At 29.6% G+C, this 17,226-nt stretch overlaps 1 protein-coding gene across 1 annotated transcript; it reads right to left on the minus strand.

The window, feature by feature from the left end:
* Positions 1 to 9,183: 9,183 nt before the first annotated feature.
* LOC114744000 (post-GPI attachment to proteins factor 3) lies at positions 9,184 to 13,497 on the minus strand. The gene is made up of 5 exons (XM_028932183.1): positions 13,052 to 13,497; positions 11,168 to 11,429; positions 10,888 to 11,084; positions 10,374 to 10,561; positions 9,184 to 9,944 (listed from the first exon to the last, which is right to left on the minus strand). Exons 1-5 carry the CDS (start codon positions 13,153 to 13,155, stop codon positions 9,658 to 9,660), a joined length of 1,038 nt encoding a protein of 345 aa, XP_028788016.1. The 5' UTR covers positions 13,156 to 13,497; the 3' UTR covers positions 9,184 to 9,657.
* Positions 13,498 to 17,226: the final 3,729 nt, after the last annotated feature.

The following is a 17,226-nucleotide window of genomic DNA, read 5'->3' on the forward strand; positions in this document are numbered from 1 at the left end:
ATACAATACTTAACGGTTATTTGATATAATTGTGAAGTATTTGGAAAATATTTGATGATTATAATTAAGAAATGTCAAATATTAGTAATACTTAATGGTTATAACTTATAACCGTTGAGTCTATGTAAACAAAACTTGACAGTTATTGATCAAAACCGTCAAGTATGTGTAACATATATTTAGAGTTATTATTAACAACCATCAAGTAAACATTTCCATAGACTAGTAATTTACCCACAATACTTGACGCTTTTTGTGTTAAAACTGTCAAGTATTATCTCAAATATTTAATGTTTATTAACTGTTAAATATTACCTATACAAATATTTGACAGTTTATAACTGTTAAGTATGGCAAAAAATAATTGTCAAGTATTTAAATTTTTGTAGTGGTATAGACTATTTAAAAGCTTAAGCAGTCTAGTTAGTAAACAAAATGAAACTTAAAAACTAAAAATTATCAAATATTCTACAACTTAGAAACTCAAAAAATGAGAAAGAAAAATAGTTATTAGTCTAAAAGATCAATATTGGGCATGGAAAAAAAATTAGATTAAGATGCAAATTTATTTCTGAAGTTTTTATTTAGGAGCGTTGGGTACACAGAAATTTTTTTGGCTGCAAACTTTCCCCTAAAATTTAAAATCGTAGTAGTGTCGTCCTTAGCCATTAAAAATGTTAATAGTCAATATTATTGTTTTAACAATTAACATCAATTTTTTAATAGTAGAGGGCGATATTGCTATGATTTTAAATTTTATGAGCAAACTTGTATCCAAAAAAACTTTAATATACCTAGCGCTTCTGAGTAAAAACTTTCGTGACAAATTCACACCCTAACCCAAAAAATTTGTATATATACTTACGATGGACATATGTACATACAAGTACAAACATGTATACATATCCCTTGTGACTTGTGGCGCACAATTGCTTGAGAACCCTTTTTTTTGTAACAATTTTCTTGAGAAAGCTAAAAATAGAAAGCATGTATCATCAAGCAGATTAAGTTTTAACAGATTTGGGCGATAAACGCTCTCTTTGCTTATCAAAATTAAAAACAACAAGGTGTATATGTTGTCCCAACGTATTGACTCCAGCTAGGATGGAAATTTCACTCGCATTAGTTTTTTGAAATTTAAAAAAAAAAAAAAGTGAACACAATGACAATGTTACTTCTTTAAATATAGAGTAAAATACTATAACGTCCCTTATATTTTGCCTTAATTACACATACCTCCTTTTGATTTTAAAAATATACACTTAAATCCAAAATGTTAATTCCATTAAAAATATTTTAAAAAGATTTTTTTAATTCAAATTTATATTGAAATACTTTCTATTTGCTAAATTACCCTTCATAATACTAAATCCCAAAATCTTGATTAAAACTATATTGAAGAATTCAAGACTTTCTCCTTTACCTTAATTTTATTTTTTTTATTTTTGAAAATTGTTATTTGTTTAATGTTTTTATCGTATTGGGCTAAAAAATGAAGTAATTTAGTTAATGCAAACATAAATTTAAATGATTTATATAAGTTTCCAAACTTGCATAATTTATATTATGTGATAAGAAAATAAACATTCAAAATATTTTCTAGCCATGTAAAAAAATATTAAGTTTCAATGTTTCTCGAGGAACTAAAATTATATAATTCTATAATATAATTGAAATTAAAAATTTTGAAAATACATGTATTATAATTATTTTTTGTTGTATCAAAATTATTTTATAGATATAAATGTTTAAATAACATTTATGTTAAAGAGGGATATTTTGGTCAAAATAAAAATTTAAAAGTCAAACTTAACGGTCAACTAACAGTTAGATGGATAGAAATTAAATCTTAAAAATATAAGGGAGATTTGTGTAACATACATTTTAATTTGAAGGGAAGTTCATATACATTTTCAAAATAAAAGGGAGGTTTCTGTAATTTAAATAAAATAAAAGGGTAGTCAATATATTTTACTCTTAAATATAATATCAACGAAAAGATGCTTGAAAACTGGCAAATTTGAAAACTCTAAAGAAGAAATTACTGAATTTATGTTAAGTTATTGCTTTCTTACCCAATCTTAGTTCATCTCAGAGGTTATAAAGATGAAATTACTGAATGCATTTAAGATATTGTTTTGGTTCCAAAAAGAATACTATCCGGTACCTAATATAAGATCCAGTTAATCAATTTAATTAAAGATATTAAGAAAATTATTTTAAAGTATTTTTATTTATCATTTTTTCCAAATTAATTTGCTTGACTTATAAACCAATATATACATATAAGTATTTCAAATAGATAATGTAATATATACTATAATAATTGAGTAATTTATTTAGCTTTCTTAATATTTTTAACTTAGTTAATTAAATTTTATATTAAGAAATGAAGACCAGTACTAAGGAAGAATATGTTGAAATTTTGAAAGGCGAAACATAGTAACCAAAAGGGAAATGTCCCCAGTTCTGATAAAAAACTCGTCAAAAAGTACAGGCGTTGATGAATCATGCGAAGTTCAGGCCCTTGTTTGGCAATAAAATAGAATAGGATAGACCTCACTGACGCCACTACGGGTCCTTTTGACTGGTAGTACTCTTTCGATTTGTTCCTCTTTCAAGCTTAGCTTGCTTTGTTATTATTTGAAAAAAAAAAATACACAAAACATGCATAACCAAAAAAAAAAGAGTAAATTTTTATACTTCCTTCTACTGGTCTCAAACATACAAACTAATTAAGAAATTGGCTTTGGTTAAAATTTTAATTCACTTTATCTTTTAAATTTATATTTTTTTCTCTAAAAGATTCCTATAACATCAAACTTACAAGATTAAACGATGTTTTGACAATGACATAAAATCTGATCGTAAACTTGTTACCGTTTATCAGCTTAAATTTATTAATAAATAGTTATTAAAAGTATATGATTGAATGACTAAAATATCAAAAATCATGATAATTTGGTTTAAATATATTTCAAATTCAAGTCATTGAAGTTTTTTTTTATAATAAAAATCGATTATATTGTACAGTGAAAATGAAATATTTAAAATGCAAGCTTAATAGGAGGTCAATGGAAAGATTCATTTTAAAAGTAAAGAAATATGATGAGAAACTGTGAAATCATCAAAATTAAATCCATCAATATTCGTAATTTATTATACTCAACATAGAAATTTTTATGGAATTTAAAGATTGTATTAATATTAGCTTTTGTGTTCTTAATTTTCAGTTTTTATTTTTTGGGGCGAGCCTTTCTACACATTTTATAAATCAAGTTCTACCTTTCATATGTTTAACTCATAAAAAAGTAAACTCAGAAAGTTAATTTAAGAGCTTTTGCGAGTTTATATACTATAGCTACATGAGTTTAAGAGTAAGCTAACATAATTTTATAAAGTAAAAATATAAGAGTAAGTTGACATAATTTTATAAAGTAAAAGCATAAAAATATTACACTCAAAGAGTCAAATCACAAGTTTAACAATAATGATTGTACATATAAGAGGAGTTTTTGTTAATGACGTAGTCTCGAATGGAAATGATTAGATGAAGTATTTTTGAAAAAAATCAAATACACAATTTTTTTAATAATAACTAATTTAAATAATTTTATTAATATTTATAAATTAGTTATCTAGTTTCAACATTTAACACTAGTGGTAAGCATTGAGAAATGTTTCTCTTCCATCTTCTAAATAATAAGGATGCAATAAATATTATATCTCTCAATCTTTTAATCAAGAAAGAATTTTCCCACTGAAATCTACCAAACAATTATTTATTGAGTGCCTAGAAATTTAAAAATTCAAATCAGCTTTAGGAAATTGAATTAGAAAAGATAAAGAAGTACTTCTTATTTGAAGTGCAATGGCGCAGATGAATGATCAAGTACTGCTGCGTATACTTCCTGTCTACCGAGCGCCCGCATTCCGCGCTTATGGCGAGACATTGTTTTTTTTTTTTTTGGAAAAAAATAATAAAATACTCTCAAAATTACTAAATAACAAATTAGGATATGTGAATTTCAAAATCTCAATTCAAGTCTCAGGTATCATTTTGAAATTTTTAAATCTTGTAAAATGACAATATTATCCTTACTATCGGTGACTACTGTCATATGGTTATTGACTACTCTATTTTAAAAGTAAATGTAGTCAATAGTTAAAAAAGAGCAGTCAGTATATAAGAAAGGTCACATGTCATCATAGTTTAACAATAAATATAATCAATAGTTAAAAAAGAGTAGTCAATCCATAAGAATGAATAGTCACTGGAGTTCCGGTGGCGATCGATCACTGGAGCTCCAATGGTTGGTCTCCGGTAGGGTCGCCAGTGTTGGAGCTCCGGTGGCCAGAATTGCTAAGGTGGTAGTATTTAAATAAAAAGGTAAAAAAAATAGTAAAGAGCATTTGTGTAATTTTATAAGATTTAAAAAATTTTAAAAAGTACATGGGGTCTGAATTGGAATTTTGAAATTTAGATACCCTCATTTGTCATTTAGTATTTTTAAGGATATTTTGGTTTCTTTTCTTTCTTTTTTTCGTTACAAAAAAAATTATATACATTAGAATTATTTTTAGTTAAGATTGATCTAACACTCTAAAATATTGTTTTAGATGTATTTAGGATTTTAAATTTTATTATCAAAAAAAGTATTTTAAAGTATTTTATGATTCATCTAGTATCTAAAAAATATTTTTTTGTGCGTATTTAGTGTCTTAAAATACTGTCTTTTTTTTTGGCTAAAAAAATTTATATGTATCGAAATTATTTTTGGTTAAGAATCATCTAGCGCTCTAAAATATTTTTCAGATAGTTTCAATATTTTAAAGTATTTTATAATTCATCGAATACTCTAAAATATTTTTGTATGTGTATCTAGTATCTTAAGATATTTTCTATTTCGTGATATTACATCACAAAATATTTTGAAATACCAAAATTTTTCACGGTACTAAATAAATCATTAAAAAACCTTAGAATACTAGAGCTGAAAAAAAAAATTTTAGGTAAGTCCAGTTACAAAATATTTCAGAATAATGAACATACATGAAAAAATATTTTAAGATAGTGGTTGAACCACAAAATACTTTATGATACTAGATCTTTAAATATTTTTCTAAATACGTGGTCACAAAATATTTTAGAACACTAGACATACATCAGAAAATATTTTAAAATACTTGAAGGTATCTGAAAAATATTTTAGAGTATTAGATCAACCTTAACTAAGAATAATTGTAATACATATACTTTTCTTTATAGTGAAAAATTAAATAAATAAAGGTACTACTTAGCACTGAAAATGTCCACGTTTTGAGTGACGACTAACTGAGTCTCCGACTCTAAAAAAGTGTTTAGATAAAAATAAAACCATAGTTTTAAAAGTACTTATACAAAGTAAATATGTGTAGAAGATTATCTTGATTGATGGAAAAGTGATTTTCAAAAGTGTTTTTTGGGGTTACCTCCTCTAGAATAAGCTTGCCAAAAACAAAAACAATTATAACTCAATAAAAAAGTTCCATTTTATGACTAACGCGATGCGAGCTAAATAATTATTTATAAAAAATATTTCTTTAAAAAAATATGTTGATTTATAACTCAATACGTGTAATAATAAGAATAGTAGTTTAAAAAAAGTATAATTTAAAAAACAAAGAAAATTGAGATTTTATATATTTAAGGCCAACGTAATATTCTTATCTAATATTCCTTTAAATTTTTATTATAAGCTTCAAATAACTAATTCACTGATAACGAATTATAAGTTCAAATTAGTTAAAAATAATAAATATATTAAAAATATATTTTTATTTTCAAATATGTCATTGTAATAAATAAGAAAAAGGATGAAAGATTGTGTGTTGGAAAACTTGATAGGAGAGAATATGGTAAAAAAGAGAAAATAAATAATTAAAGATAAAATAAAAAAGTATTAAATATTAAAACAAAATCAAATTAATGTTATCAAAAAAACAAAATCAAATTAAAGCTTATAAAATGGACTATACTCCCTTCTAAATTTGAAATTTATAAATTGGACTGAAAGGAGGATTATATTTAGAATTGAAAAGAGTATTTACAAGTTGGTATGAAGCATGAGGCATTATGCATTATAACTAGCTCACTTACCATACATTGTCGAATAGTTAGTTCATTCTTGGCTTTCTTAATTCCAAGGGAAGTTCACAGTTTAAATGCCGATTTTACCCTTACTTCAGGGAACGCATAGTTATCCAATCCCTAAAATTAAGGGAAGTTTACAGTTTTTGTTTGTGTAATCAAGAAAATTGTTCGGCCAATTAATATCAATAATTGAGAGAGCAACTTCAAGCCAATAGAGTGAAAAGCAATAATGTTGGCGGGAAAAAAATAAAAATAAAAATAAAAATATAATATTCAAAGGAGACTTCTATAACTATATGCCAATTGCCAAGTGGCGCAGAAAAAAACCATATTTGCTTCTTTCGTAAGCATTTGTCCGGAGGACTGAGAATCCGCCATTGATTGCGGCACTGTTGAAATTGATCAAATTTTGTATTTTTACTTTATTAATCGCTCCCTCCCTCCGATACTAAATATAATTTTTTAACTAATTTGTAAAATTAAAAAAATTGTTAAAATGGTTATCTGTAATTAATAAGTAAAGATTTCGTAATCTTTTTCTAAAAGTATCCTATTATTTAATGAGTATAAAAATGTTGTAATTTTTTTTTGAGCTGACAAAAATGTTATAATAAATATGGTGTTACAGGAAATAAATAGTTAAAAATAGAAAATAGGAGGAAGTTGGATCTTATATTTAGAAATAAATTAAAATTTTCAAGACAACCTTATATTTATGATCATAGGGAGCAGGCTGAGTGGGCTTGAATAAATTTTCTGGCTTTAAGGGATGCTTGCTGAGTTTGAATGGCTAGGAAACTTTTGAGTATGACCATGATTTATGAGCTATGTTGCATCATCATTTTGAAATATTTTTTTCAATGATAGTCAATATTCTGAATTAGTTTTTGAGGTGTTCATCACTTTAAAGTATTTTTTAGTAACAATTAGCATCATAAACTTATAATATTGAATGCCATTACAAAAATGTTTTGCATGTGTTAAATGCTTAAAAAGTTATTTTTTTTATTCTTAATGTAAGACCCATTTAACTAATTTCATTAAATTAAAAAAAGTTAAGTAAATTAGTTAATTATAAGAAATATGATATGTTTTTTTTTTCTAAAACACTATAATTATCTTTCTTAATATCCTTCCTCCATCTCCTATTTGATTATAATTGAGAGAATATCAAAAAGAATAATTTAGAAAAAATAAAAATATGAAAAATAGGTCTTCCATTTAGAATCAATATCAACTCAACAATTAAACTTTAAAATACCTAGTGTTATTGAAAAAATAACTTTAAAATACTAGATGCACCAAAAATTAGCCTAAGATATGAAATATTACTGAAAAAAATATTTCAAGATATTGAATTCTAGTTAACCCATTATTTATTTATTAATAAAATGTTCTGACTTTTGAGCGGCTTATTGGTCAAAGTAGATTTTTTTTGGGGGCTTCAACAGGTCAAAGCAAATATCGAACTGTACTTTTAAGAAGGTTTAGATAAAAATCAAATCATAATTTTAAAAGTGGTTTTACAACATACAAAATAAATGTTAGAAAAATTTTATTTCAATTTGCGTAAAAACACTTTCTAAAAGTGCTTTTATCACAAACCAAATACTCTTAGGGAGCGTTTGAATAGAAACCAAACTATGATATTAGAAATACTTTTATAATATATGAGGAGCCTGTTTCGTTTTGCAGAAAAATCCTTTTTAAAAGCAATTTTCTAGGTTCCCGAATACCCCCTTAGTTTTAGTGCTCAATTCACTTATCAAATTTGCACCGTACAAACGTGACTAATCCTAATTCATTGTTTCTACAAGTTATGCTTGATCCTTTTGACATCTTTGGAACGGTGAAATAATGATTAGACACTTGTTTTAGGCTTTGTAATAAATGCGATTGGGGTTATTAAACACACAATGGTCAAATGTTGATTAGATGGTTGCTCTGCGTGGGAGGATCTTTGTTTTGGCTGCTTCGTGCTTGAGAGGCATTTGAATCTTGTTAAAACAGTCCACATGGGCTTCTTTTTCCGCCGATATATGGGCTTTGATTTGTACTTATGGCTTTTGGTTCTCATAATTTTCCCTTGCCTTTTTATTTCAGTGTGTCCTTAGAGGCCCTAACTAGTGTTATTGGTAGATTGGTCTGATGGAGACTTTTGCGTGATGTGGAGACTTGAATCATCTAATGGAGTGGTTTTGGGCCCAAATATGGATTCAGAAAGTTGTAAAATTTGACAGCAAAAGTATGGCTCGATAATAACTAGGCAATTTGACCACAATGAACCATATTTTCATTCAAGTTGGAGCTTAGCGGCACCAAGTATGGTCGTTCATACAAAAAGCCTTCGCTGATGCGTTAAAGTTTGAAAAGACAAAAATACTTCCAGAGATAAGCTTCAAGAGCAGTCAAGATAATATGATCATTGGACAAGCAATTATATGCATTTAACAGATAGACAAATACAGGCGCAAGAAAGCCTTTGTGGCTTTGAATAGGTTCAATTTTCTCAAAACATGCTCTGTCAATATAGCGATTCATGCAAGTTCATAATGTTTTATAAAATTGAAGCTAGATAGAGTTTAAACGATCAAAGGAATTAGGCAAGGAAATCTTATTTCTTCATGCCTTTATGTTCTATGCATGGATAGGTTATTCCGTTGACTTGTAATAAAGCAAAGAGAGGAAGTTAGCTAGATACCTTTCAAGGCCGGTCCTTTCAGTTGTTTGACAGGCATAAAATAATAACATGACAAATTTGATATACGAACCTTTGGGGCGTATACTTATACCCCACCAAGCCCTGCCTTTGCCAGATGAATCAAAAAAGGGATGGGGGAGGGGGGCATAGAGTATTTTCATTTCAAGAGATTGTCTCATCGATGGAAATGAGTATATCATGTCCAACTAATGTAACAAATGCAAATAAATTCTAATTAAGTCTATCTCTCAAGTTAGACTGCAAATGTATTTGATTCCTTAACATTCAAATCATGTAAGTGAATATTTTGACTAGCTTGCTCAGAAAATGCGGCAACAAAGCATCAATATGAAATATTAAATTTATAACAAACCACGCTACTCTTAAGGCATGAACATTACAACATATCTCAAACTGTGTAATGCATATGAAAAGGCATCTAATTTTCATTTTCATGGAAAGTCAGACACGTTTGAAAGTCACACTATTCCTTCATTTCATCCAGCCATTAATTCAATCCCATTTCTGTTGTTACATCATTTCCTAGAGAATATATGGGGCTGATAGTGGTTGTCAAGAAGGAAGGGACTTCTTAAAACAGAGAACTAGGCAAAGCAAATGTAGATTCCAGTTTAAAAAACAAAAGGATCCCTCACATGAGGGAGGTGAAATAATATGGCATTTACCAAACAAACCCAGGAAGGGAACCATCGTGGAAAGCATCGGAATCAAATGCATACACGAGGAAAAAGATAGTTCTAATTCACAAACAAAAGCAAGCTTGTCGTGTCTGATCCAACCCCTATGTTTGCTGAGTCAAATACTATTTCACCTTCTTGACAAGCGATGTGGTGGTGAACTCAGCATCATCCCTGATAAAGCTCCACCACAGGTATGAAAGAGGGATTGTGGTTGCATGCCAAAGAGCATGAGCATCCACATAACCCATGTAAGGTGGGAAGTCATATATCTCCAAGAGCATAGCCAGCCCTCCTCCCACCACCACCACCCATAACTTTAACCGTGCTGGGTGATGGCAAGCACCTGCCCAAATTGCCCAAATTAAAAGCTGGGAAACAGCCATCACAAGGCACACTTTCATGTTCCAACCTGCAAAACAATATGCTATCAGCACATTCCCCCAAGAGCACTCCATGACCAACAGATTGATAACTATATAGGAACAGGTCATATTCGAATGATTTATATTGACCACAAGTCAAAGAAGTTAATCTTATTGAAAAAAGTCATCACTTACCATATTGTAGGAAGCTCACAAATATGTTCATAAACGAGAGCAGAAGTGGGAAAATACAAACCAAACCAGGACCACTAGAACTTAAGGATAAAAGAAGTGTTAAATAATAAGGAGTTATTAGCAATGAAGACAACGATTGCAAAACCAAGGATAAAGTGATTAAAGAAAACAACAAAGATTTCCATATATTGGAGTAATCTTCAGTCATTTTCAGCATCATTAAGAGAATAATTATCAGATGCATCATTTAACAGTTATCTCATTTGAAAATAGAATATTACCATAATCAAGTTGGTAGAAATTTAGAAACAGGATATGAGTTGTCAGAAAAGCAATCAGGGGAGCAGCAACCATGACTCTTGAAGCCTCATCTCTCAAATTAAATGCCCGGAGTATCGCCAGAATGAGGGTAAATCCCAGCAAGGCCACAGCAGAAGAATAATCCAGCCTTTCTGTTAATTCCACATCTCTACAAAGAGTAGATTAAAATTACCCAATAAACAACAAAATTTACAAATATAATAACACTAAAACCGCTCTATTCAAATTCAATTGATTCCTATGAAGAAAAATATTTTATGCCCTTGATATGGAAGCCAAAAAAAAATGATGGCACAATGTAGAAAATCCTTCCCTTATTGATGAGCCTTAAGATTACTACTGAGTAAAATTTCAATGTTTAGTAACCAGGAAGAAAATAACAACTGCACTTCAAGGGGTCATTCTTCAATCTTCAACACTAAATTATAGAGTACAGTCAAGATGTCTAAGCTAAACAAGGAGAGGACCACTTACCTACTATGAAATACAGCACTCCAAAACCATGAATTCATTGATAGTATCCCATAGATGTGCCACAAGCCAGTGAACTCATAGTATGTCTTCTTATTTGATCTCAAAGGCAACTTATAGTATACAAGAATGAAAAAGGATACCCAACCATGGAATTGCACAGCGAGATTAAGGGCAGAGAGTGCCACAGCGACAGGCTCCTAAAACCATAGATAAAATAACCAAATGTGAGAATGACCAAAGAAAAAACTGGATTATTTCTTATAGAGATCTATGTAAGAACCTGAATCCCATAAACACGCTGAAATGGCCATTTTCCGTGATATTTAACAGGCTTGCCACCAAGTTTCATTCTTTCTTCCTCTCTAGATAGCATGCAATAGTAGCGACAGTCGGTGCGGCAATCCCACTGTTTCCACCTCAGGTAAAGGGGTTCATGCATATACCATGGACCATCAATTGGTTTTCCGTCTGATGAAAATTTACAATGTTGAAAGCATGTAGTCCCTACACATCCAGTTTTCTCACACTGCTCCACACAACTCCTAATGATTGACAGAAATAATGATAATTAAAAAAAATGATGATATGATGGACTATAGGGTGACACAATAATGTTATTTGTGATGTCAACAATAGATCTCAAGATACATATTTTCAGCTTAGTGGTCATTTCAGGATCAGTCAGACAAAAACATTTATGGCATACTACCCCCAAGAATTAGTAAGCCAATAGTTCCCCTAAGATGACTTTAAAATCAATTTCATAAACGCATGATGTTCTATCTAATCTAATCTTTTTATTTATGCCCGGATTTAAAAAAAAAAAAAAGAAGTCTGCAAGCTGCTAGAGTACCTAAAACTACAGTCGAGTGAACTAGTGTCTCAACATATGCATGTTGCATAATATCTCACCATTTGTCAGTGCTATTTTTAATCATTTAACTCCAGAAAAGAATGACCCAAATAGGGCATTTCTCCTCGAGCTTACTCAAGTCCTAGCTATAAAATCCTACTCACAATGAACAAATCAATTGATAAATGACTTAAAATTCTCTAAATTTACCCGGATCTACTTGACATATTGTTGCTTCAAATTTCAGGAGCTAGTAGAAGAGTTCAGGAAATACAAGAGCGATGTGAATATTCACAGGTACCCTTGAAGGCTTTGATTCACTTTGCCAAAGAAAACTTTTAAGACGTTAGAACATATGCCTAGAGCTTTTCTTTCATGAAGGAAATATGGTCAAGCCAAGACAAATATGCTAGATCACAGGCAGAGCAGCTGTAAGCCTATGGATATATCAAGTGTGGGCAAAGAACAGAGCCCCTCCTCTTGTCCTTACAACTGATTCAAGTAGTTTATTTATAAATGGCTTGGTGGAAAGAAGCTATTCACTGCACCTATGACACTCATGATTTTTAAACCTAATATCTCCAGAAAATAAAGAACAGGTGTGCTTATTGGGAGTGGATGCTGGAGCAGCTTATATTGTCAATATATCTTGACATGGGTGATACACAAAGACCAGTAGTCACCAAGAATCCAAAATATATTTACATACAAGTTCCATCAAACCATGACTGATATGCCAGTATTTAACTTAAAGTTGCAACTGCTAAGGTCAATCTAAAACCATAATATAGGAGCACCAATTGATGCTGGGTAAAGATTCTGCCAGTATGATCTCGTTTTAAGTTATAACTGTATACTATTCTAACAGAAGTAAGTTATCTCCTTGAGGAAACAATTCTCAAATCTTAAATCATTATCGGTCTCCCCTTTCTCAATCACTACAACCATCTTCAAAATTTTCAAAGCATCACTACACTCACACTCCATTCTTGACATATGATGAAGAGTACAGCACCTGTATTTATGGAGGCAGTACAACTTCCAGAAATTTCATATGTAATTATATAATAAATTGCAAAATAGAAATTGGAGAAATAACTAAAACTAACCGCATAATACAGATTTTGCGGATAGGGTTATCTGAAGCATTCTGTGCACACTTTGAAAATACCGATTCCAATTCTCTTTAATGAATCCAACCAGTAACATAACAGACCATATCAAGTACACACTAGCTACATTCAAAATTAAAATTCGAGTTCTAACAAAACTTAGCCAATAAACAACAGAAGCCAGAAAGCTATCGCTCACTTGTAAAGCGGATCCGCATCGCCATCGCTAGCGTCCAGGCCACGAAGAAGGCACCAGAGAGTGACAAGGAAGAAGACCCAGTGAAACGGAGCCATCCGATTCATGAAAATGCGAAGTCAAAAGGGAAAACAGCCTTCAGAATTCAAACAAAATCGACGGCGACCTGGAGGGTTTTGCATGGACGAAAGAAATGAATGGGATTACGTTGATTCACCAAGAAGAAAGGGGACGACAGAGAAAAAGGGAAATTGCGAGTGAAGAAGGTTGATCTCGGAACGAGTGGAGCAGAGGGATTGACTCAGAAGACGAGGAAACGAGTCAGCTAGAGAGCAAGTTGGATATGGAATATGAGGGCAGTGTTGGCCGTTGAGTGCGGATGAAGGGGGCCAAAGCTTGGACCAGCATCTCGGGAGGAGCTTTGATCTCCGAGGAGGCACGCGCAGATGCTAATGCTGTCAATTCATTGCTATGTGTGCAATAATCTCATTGTTTACGTTTTATTTGCCCTCTAATCTGTCATTTTGCTTCTTTAGACTTTAATTTAATCAACATGAAGAAAATCACTAAAAAAAAAATCCCCCCATTGTAAAGTTTATGGCCTCAAGGCACCTGAAATTTGGTTAAGGATGCGGGTGGATCGTATTTCCGGCGGGTGCCAATTTTTTTTTTTTAGAATTTCAAAGAAGTCCTAAGAAAGGGAAAAAAAAATTACAAAATAAATTATATATGTGTGTCATTCTTAACTTTAGAATCTGTTATTACAGACTACTCATGTTGTTATTAGAACTTTTTAGTAATTATTTCTTTTTTTTAGAACTTAATTGCAACTCTCCCATTCCTTTTCAACTATGTACAACCTATTTTTAATTAGGAACAAAATGAAAAATATTTGCATATGAGTGATGATATGTTATATTATCTCATATACCTAATATAAGATATTATTTGACTTTTAATTTGATTCTAAATATAAGATCTCAATTTATGTTGTCTTTCATATTTATTTTTTTTAAGTAATCCTTGTAGTGATAATAGCTCTAATTAATACACTAGATTAATAAGGGTATTTTAAGAAAGATCATACCAATTTATTATATATAATTAATTTAATTAATTTTTTCAATCTACTCAAATTAATCAACTAGCTCTTATATTAATAATCGAAAGTAGCATTCGTTTAAGAGTTTTTTTGGTGCGAGGGGAATGGAGGAAAGGAGAGGGAAAGGAAAATCTTAACGAGCTCGATTTAAAAAATTAAATAAGTAGGATTAAAAACTTTAAGTTAATTTAGCATGCTTTTTTATCTTATATTTGGTTTTATCAAAATTTTATAACTCTATTTTTTTAAATTTTTAAATCAACCTCATTAAAATTTATTTTCCTATATCTTTCCCTCCAATTCCTCGGTACTAAGCACAGGGTAGGGGCCCTAGTCAATAGACATGATTGGGTAATAAATTAATTAAATTTTACAATGAGGGATTTCCTAGCAATTTTCTCATCAACCTGCATATGCGTAATATATTAAAAAAAATGTGAATTTACTTATTTATTCCTCAAATTTAAAATAGTATAGTTTCTTTTATTTGAAAATGTTAAAATATTTTCACTTAATATTAACTCATAATTATTCATCTATTTTTTTTTTAATTTGAGACACAAGAACACATGTTTGATAACCATGAGTTCTGCCCACCCAATGCCGCCCCAATAATTGTGCATTGAAGAATTGGACATTAATTTATTATTAGTGTAATTTAATTGAAGATTCCTTTCTTTAAGAAAATTTTAAAATGAAAGAAAAACCAATTTAATATGGATCTTTAGGATCATACTCTTTCATAACTTAATCAAATTATTTTTCTTTTTTTGCCAACTAATCAAATTAATACATATACCAATGCAGATTTTGAAATCTGGACCTCCACCGAGTGGGGAGGTGACGTTGCCATTATTTCATAATGTAATTTATTTTTCTTTGAATTGCCTTCAAGAAAGGAATCTTCTGTTAAGTGACATTTAAAATAAATTAATGTCCCTTGTCCAATTATTAATGCGAGAAGTACTCATGATTATTGAGCATGTGTTCTTTTACCAATAATATAATAACACATGAATACTAATTAGAAGTCATATGATGTTGAAAGATTTAAATATTTTTTTTATGTGAAACACTGTATCATTTAATTTAAAATATATTAAAATAAGTTTATTTTAATAAAAAATAAAATTATTATCATTATAACTTAGAGTTATGGTTAATCCAACAATTTAAAGTATTTTTTCAAATACAATAACATCTTAGACTATTTTGGAATTCATCCAACACATTGGAAGATTTTGTTATTCATCCAATATCCTAAAATATTTTTTAAGTGTGTCTTGTACTTTAAATAACCTAAATTTTAAATCCTAAATTAGAGTACTTGAGATATCTGAATAAATATTTCGATATATTAAGTAAATCACAAAATATTTTGGAATATTAGAAACACTTAAAAAAAATATTTGATATGTTAGATGAATTGCAAAATATTTTAAAATAATGGATGTATTTGAAAAAAATACTTTAGGGTGCTAAATGAATATCAACCCTTTAATCCATCATCAAAGTATATTATATTTATATATAACCTAATAATCAGATATATATTTAACAAAAATAAAGTAACTATAACAAAAATAAAATAACTATATTTTCCAATTAACAGTAAAATAAATTATAATTATGATTTTTAATAGAGAAATAAACTATATAATAAAACAAAAATCAGTATGAAAATACATTTTGAATATGTGAAAAGACGTGAAACTCATTCTAGCTTGTTATCAATATATAATCGAAAAATCTTCCACCCAAGCTAGCCCTTACAAATGGCTTTGTTTAAGCCATAACTCATATATTAATGAAGCCTCAGGCTTCATGTAAGCCAGTACATTGAGAGGCAAATTCAAAATTTAAAACCCACTCCAAATATAGCTTCATTATCACTCTTTTATTTTTGTCAGAATGAGTTTAAGTGCTCACCTTAAAAATAACACTCAGAACTCATCTTATCTAGACTATTTATATGAGATTTAGATGGTGTAGATTTAATTTCTTTTTTTGTTTTATTTTTTAAAATAATTATTTTAATAAGTATAGACAATGCAGATCAGATCTAAATCGTCTAAAAGAGATTAGCTCTTAAGATGAGCACCCAAACAGGTTCTCTTTTTTTTTTTTGTTGCCTTTGTTTGTCCTTTCAAAATTCCAAATCAACAGCTATCTGTTCCCTCCCTTTCTCTTTACTTTTCTTCTTTCTACCCGATCTAATTTTTTTATTTGTCAAGCATAATACTCTCTCTGCATGCTTTCACGCGTTTTTTTTGTTCTCATTCTCTTCCTCTCCTCAAACTTGGCTTTTTTTTTTACCCATATGTGATAAATAGTAAAAAAAAAATTTGTTCAGATGTGATATGATCAAAAATACTTACTAAAATGTCATAGTTAAAAATTATTCAAAGTGTGATTGATTTCACATTTGTACAGAACTCATTCAGACTGAGAATGAGTTTAGTGAAATCCACGTTACAAAACTAAAACTCTTTCTTAGCAAGAATGATTTCAGTGAGGCCCACCTTCCAAAAGTAAATCCATTTTGTATTTTATCTACACCTTTCCCCATAAGCAATTTTCCTTCATATGCTTCTTTCATTTCCACGTGCAAAAGGCTGCTCATGGACATGCTATATTTTCCTTCCCCATGTATTCCCATTAAAATCTCCTCGGCTCACACCTGGTCGAGTCTCTTTTTTTGTTTTTTGTGCATATGAGTGTACAGTATACATTTCATTATTGGGTATATAATGCATGCAACGTTTATTTTTTCCCCACTCAAATCTGCATTTCTCTTTACTACCTCAGTTCTCTAGCTTCTTTCATTCTTCTTCCTCCTTCCACAATTTTGTTCACTGAAGTTTGTGGTGTGTGCTATCTTGCAAACATTGTATATATTTTATCTCAACTTGAAGCTTGATTATTTATCTTACTAAAGTGCATTCTCTTGATTAATTTCTTTTATAATTTTTGCACGTATTTTGCTAAATGATGGGCAAGAATTTTATATTTAGTCATTTTTACTTATTGAGTTTCTTTTAATTAAAAAATTTAGACATATAATTAATTTTCATAT

This window comes from Neltuma alba, unplaced genomic scaffold (assembly GCF_004799145.2).
Source record: "Neltuma alba isolate B1F8T4 unplaced genomic scaffold, ASM479914v2 tig00004226_pilon, whole genome shotgun sequence".
In the NCBI taxonomy this organism is placed as follows: domain Eukaryota; kingdom Viridiplantae; phylum Streptophyta; class Magnoliopsida; order Fabales; family Fabaceae; genus Neltuma; species Neltuma alba.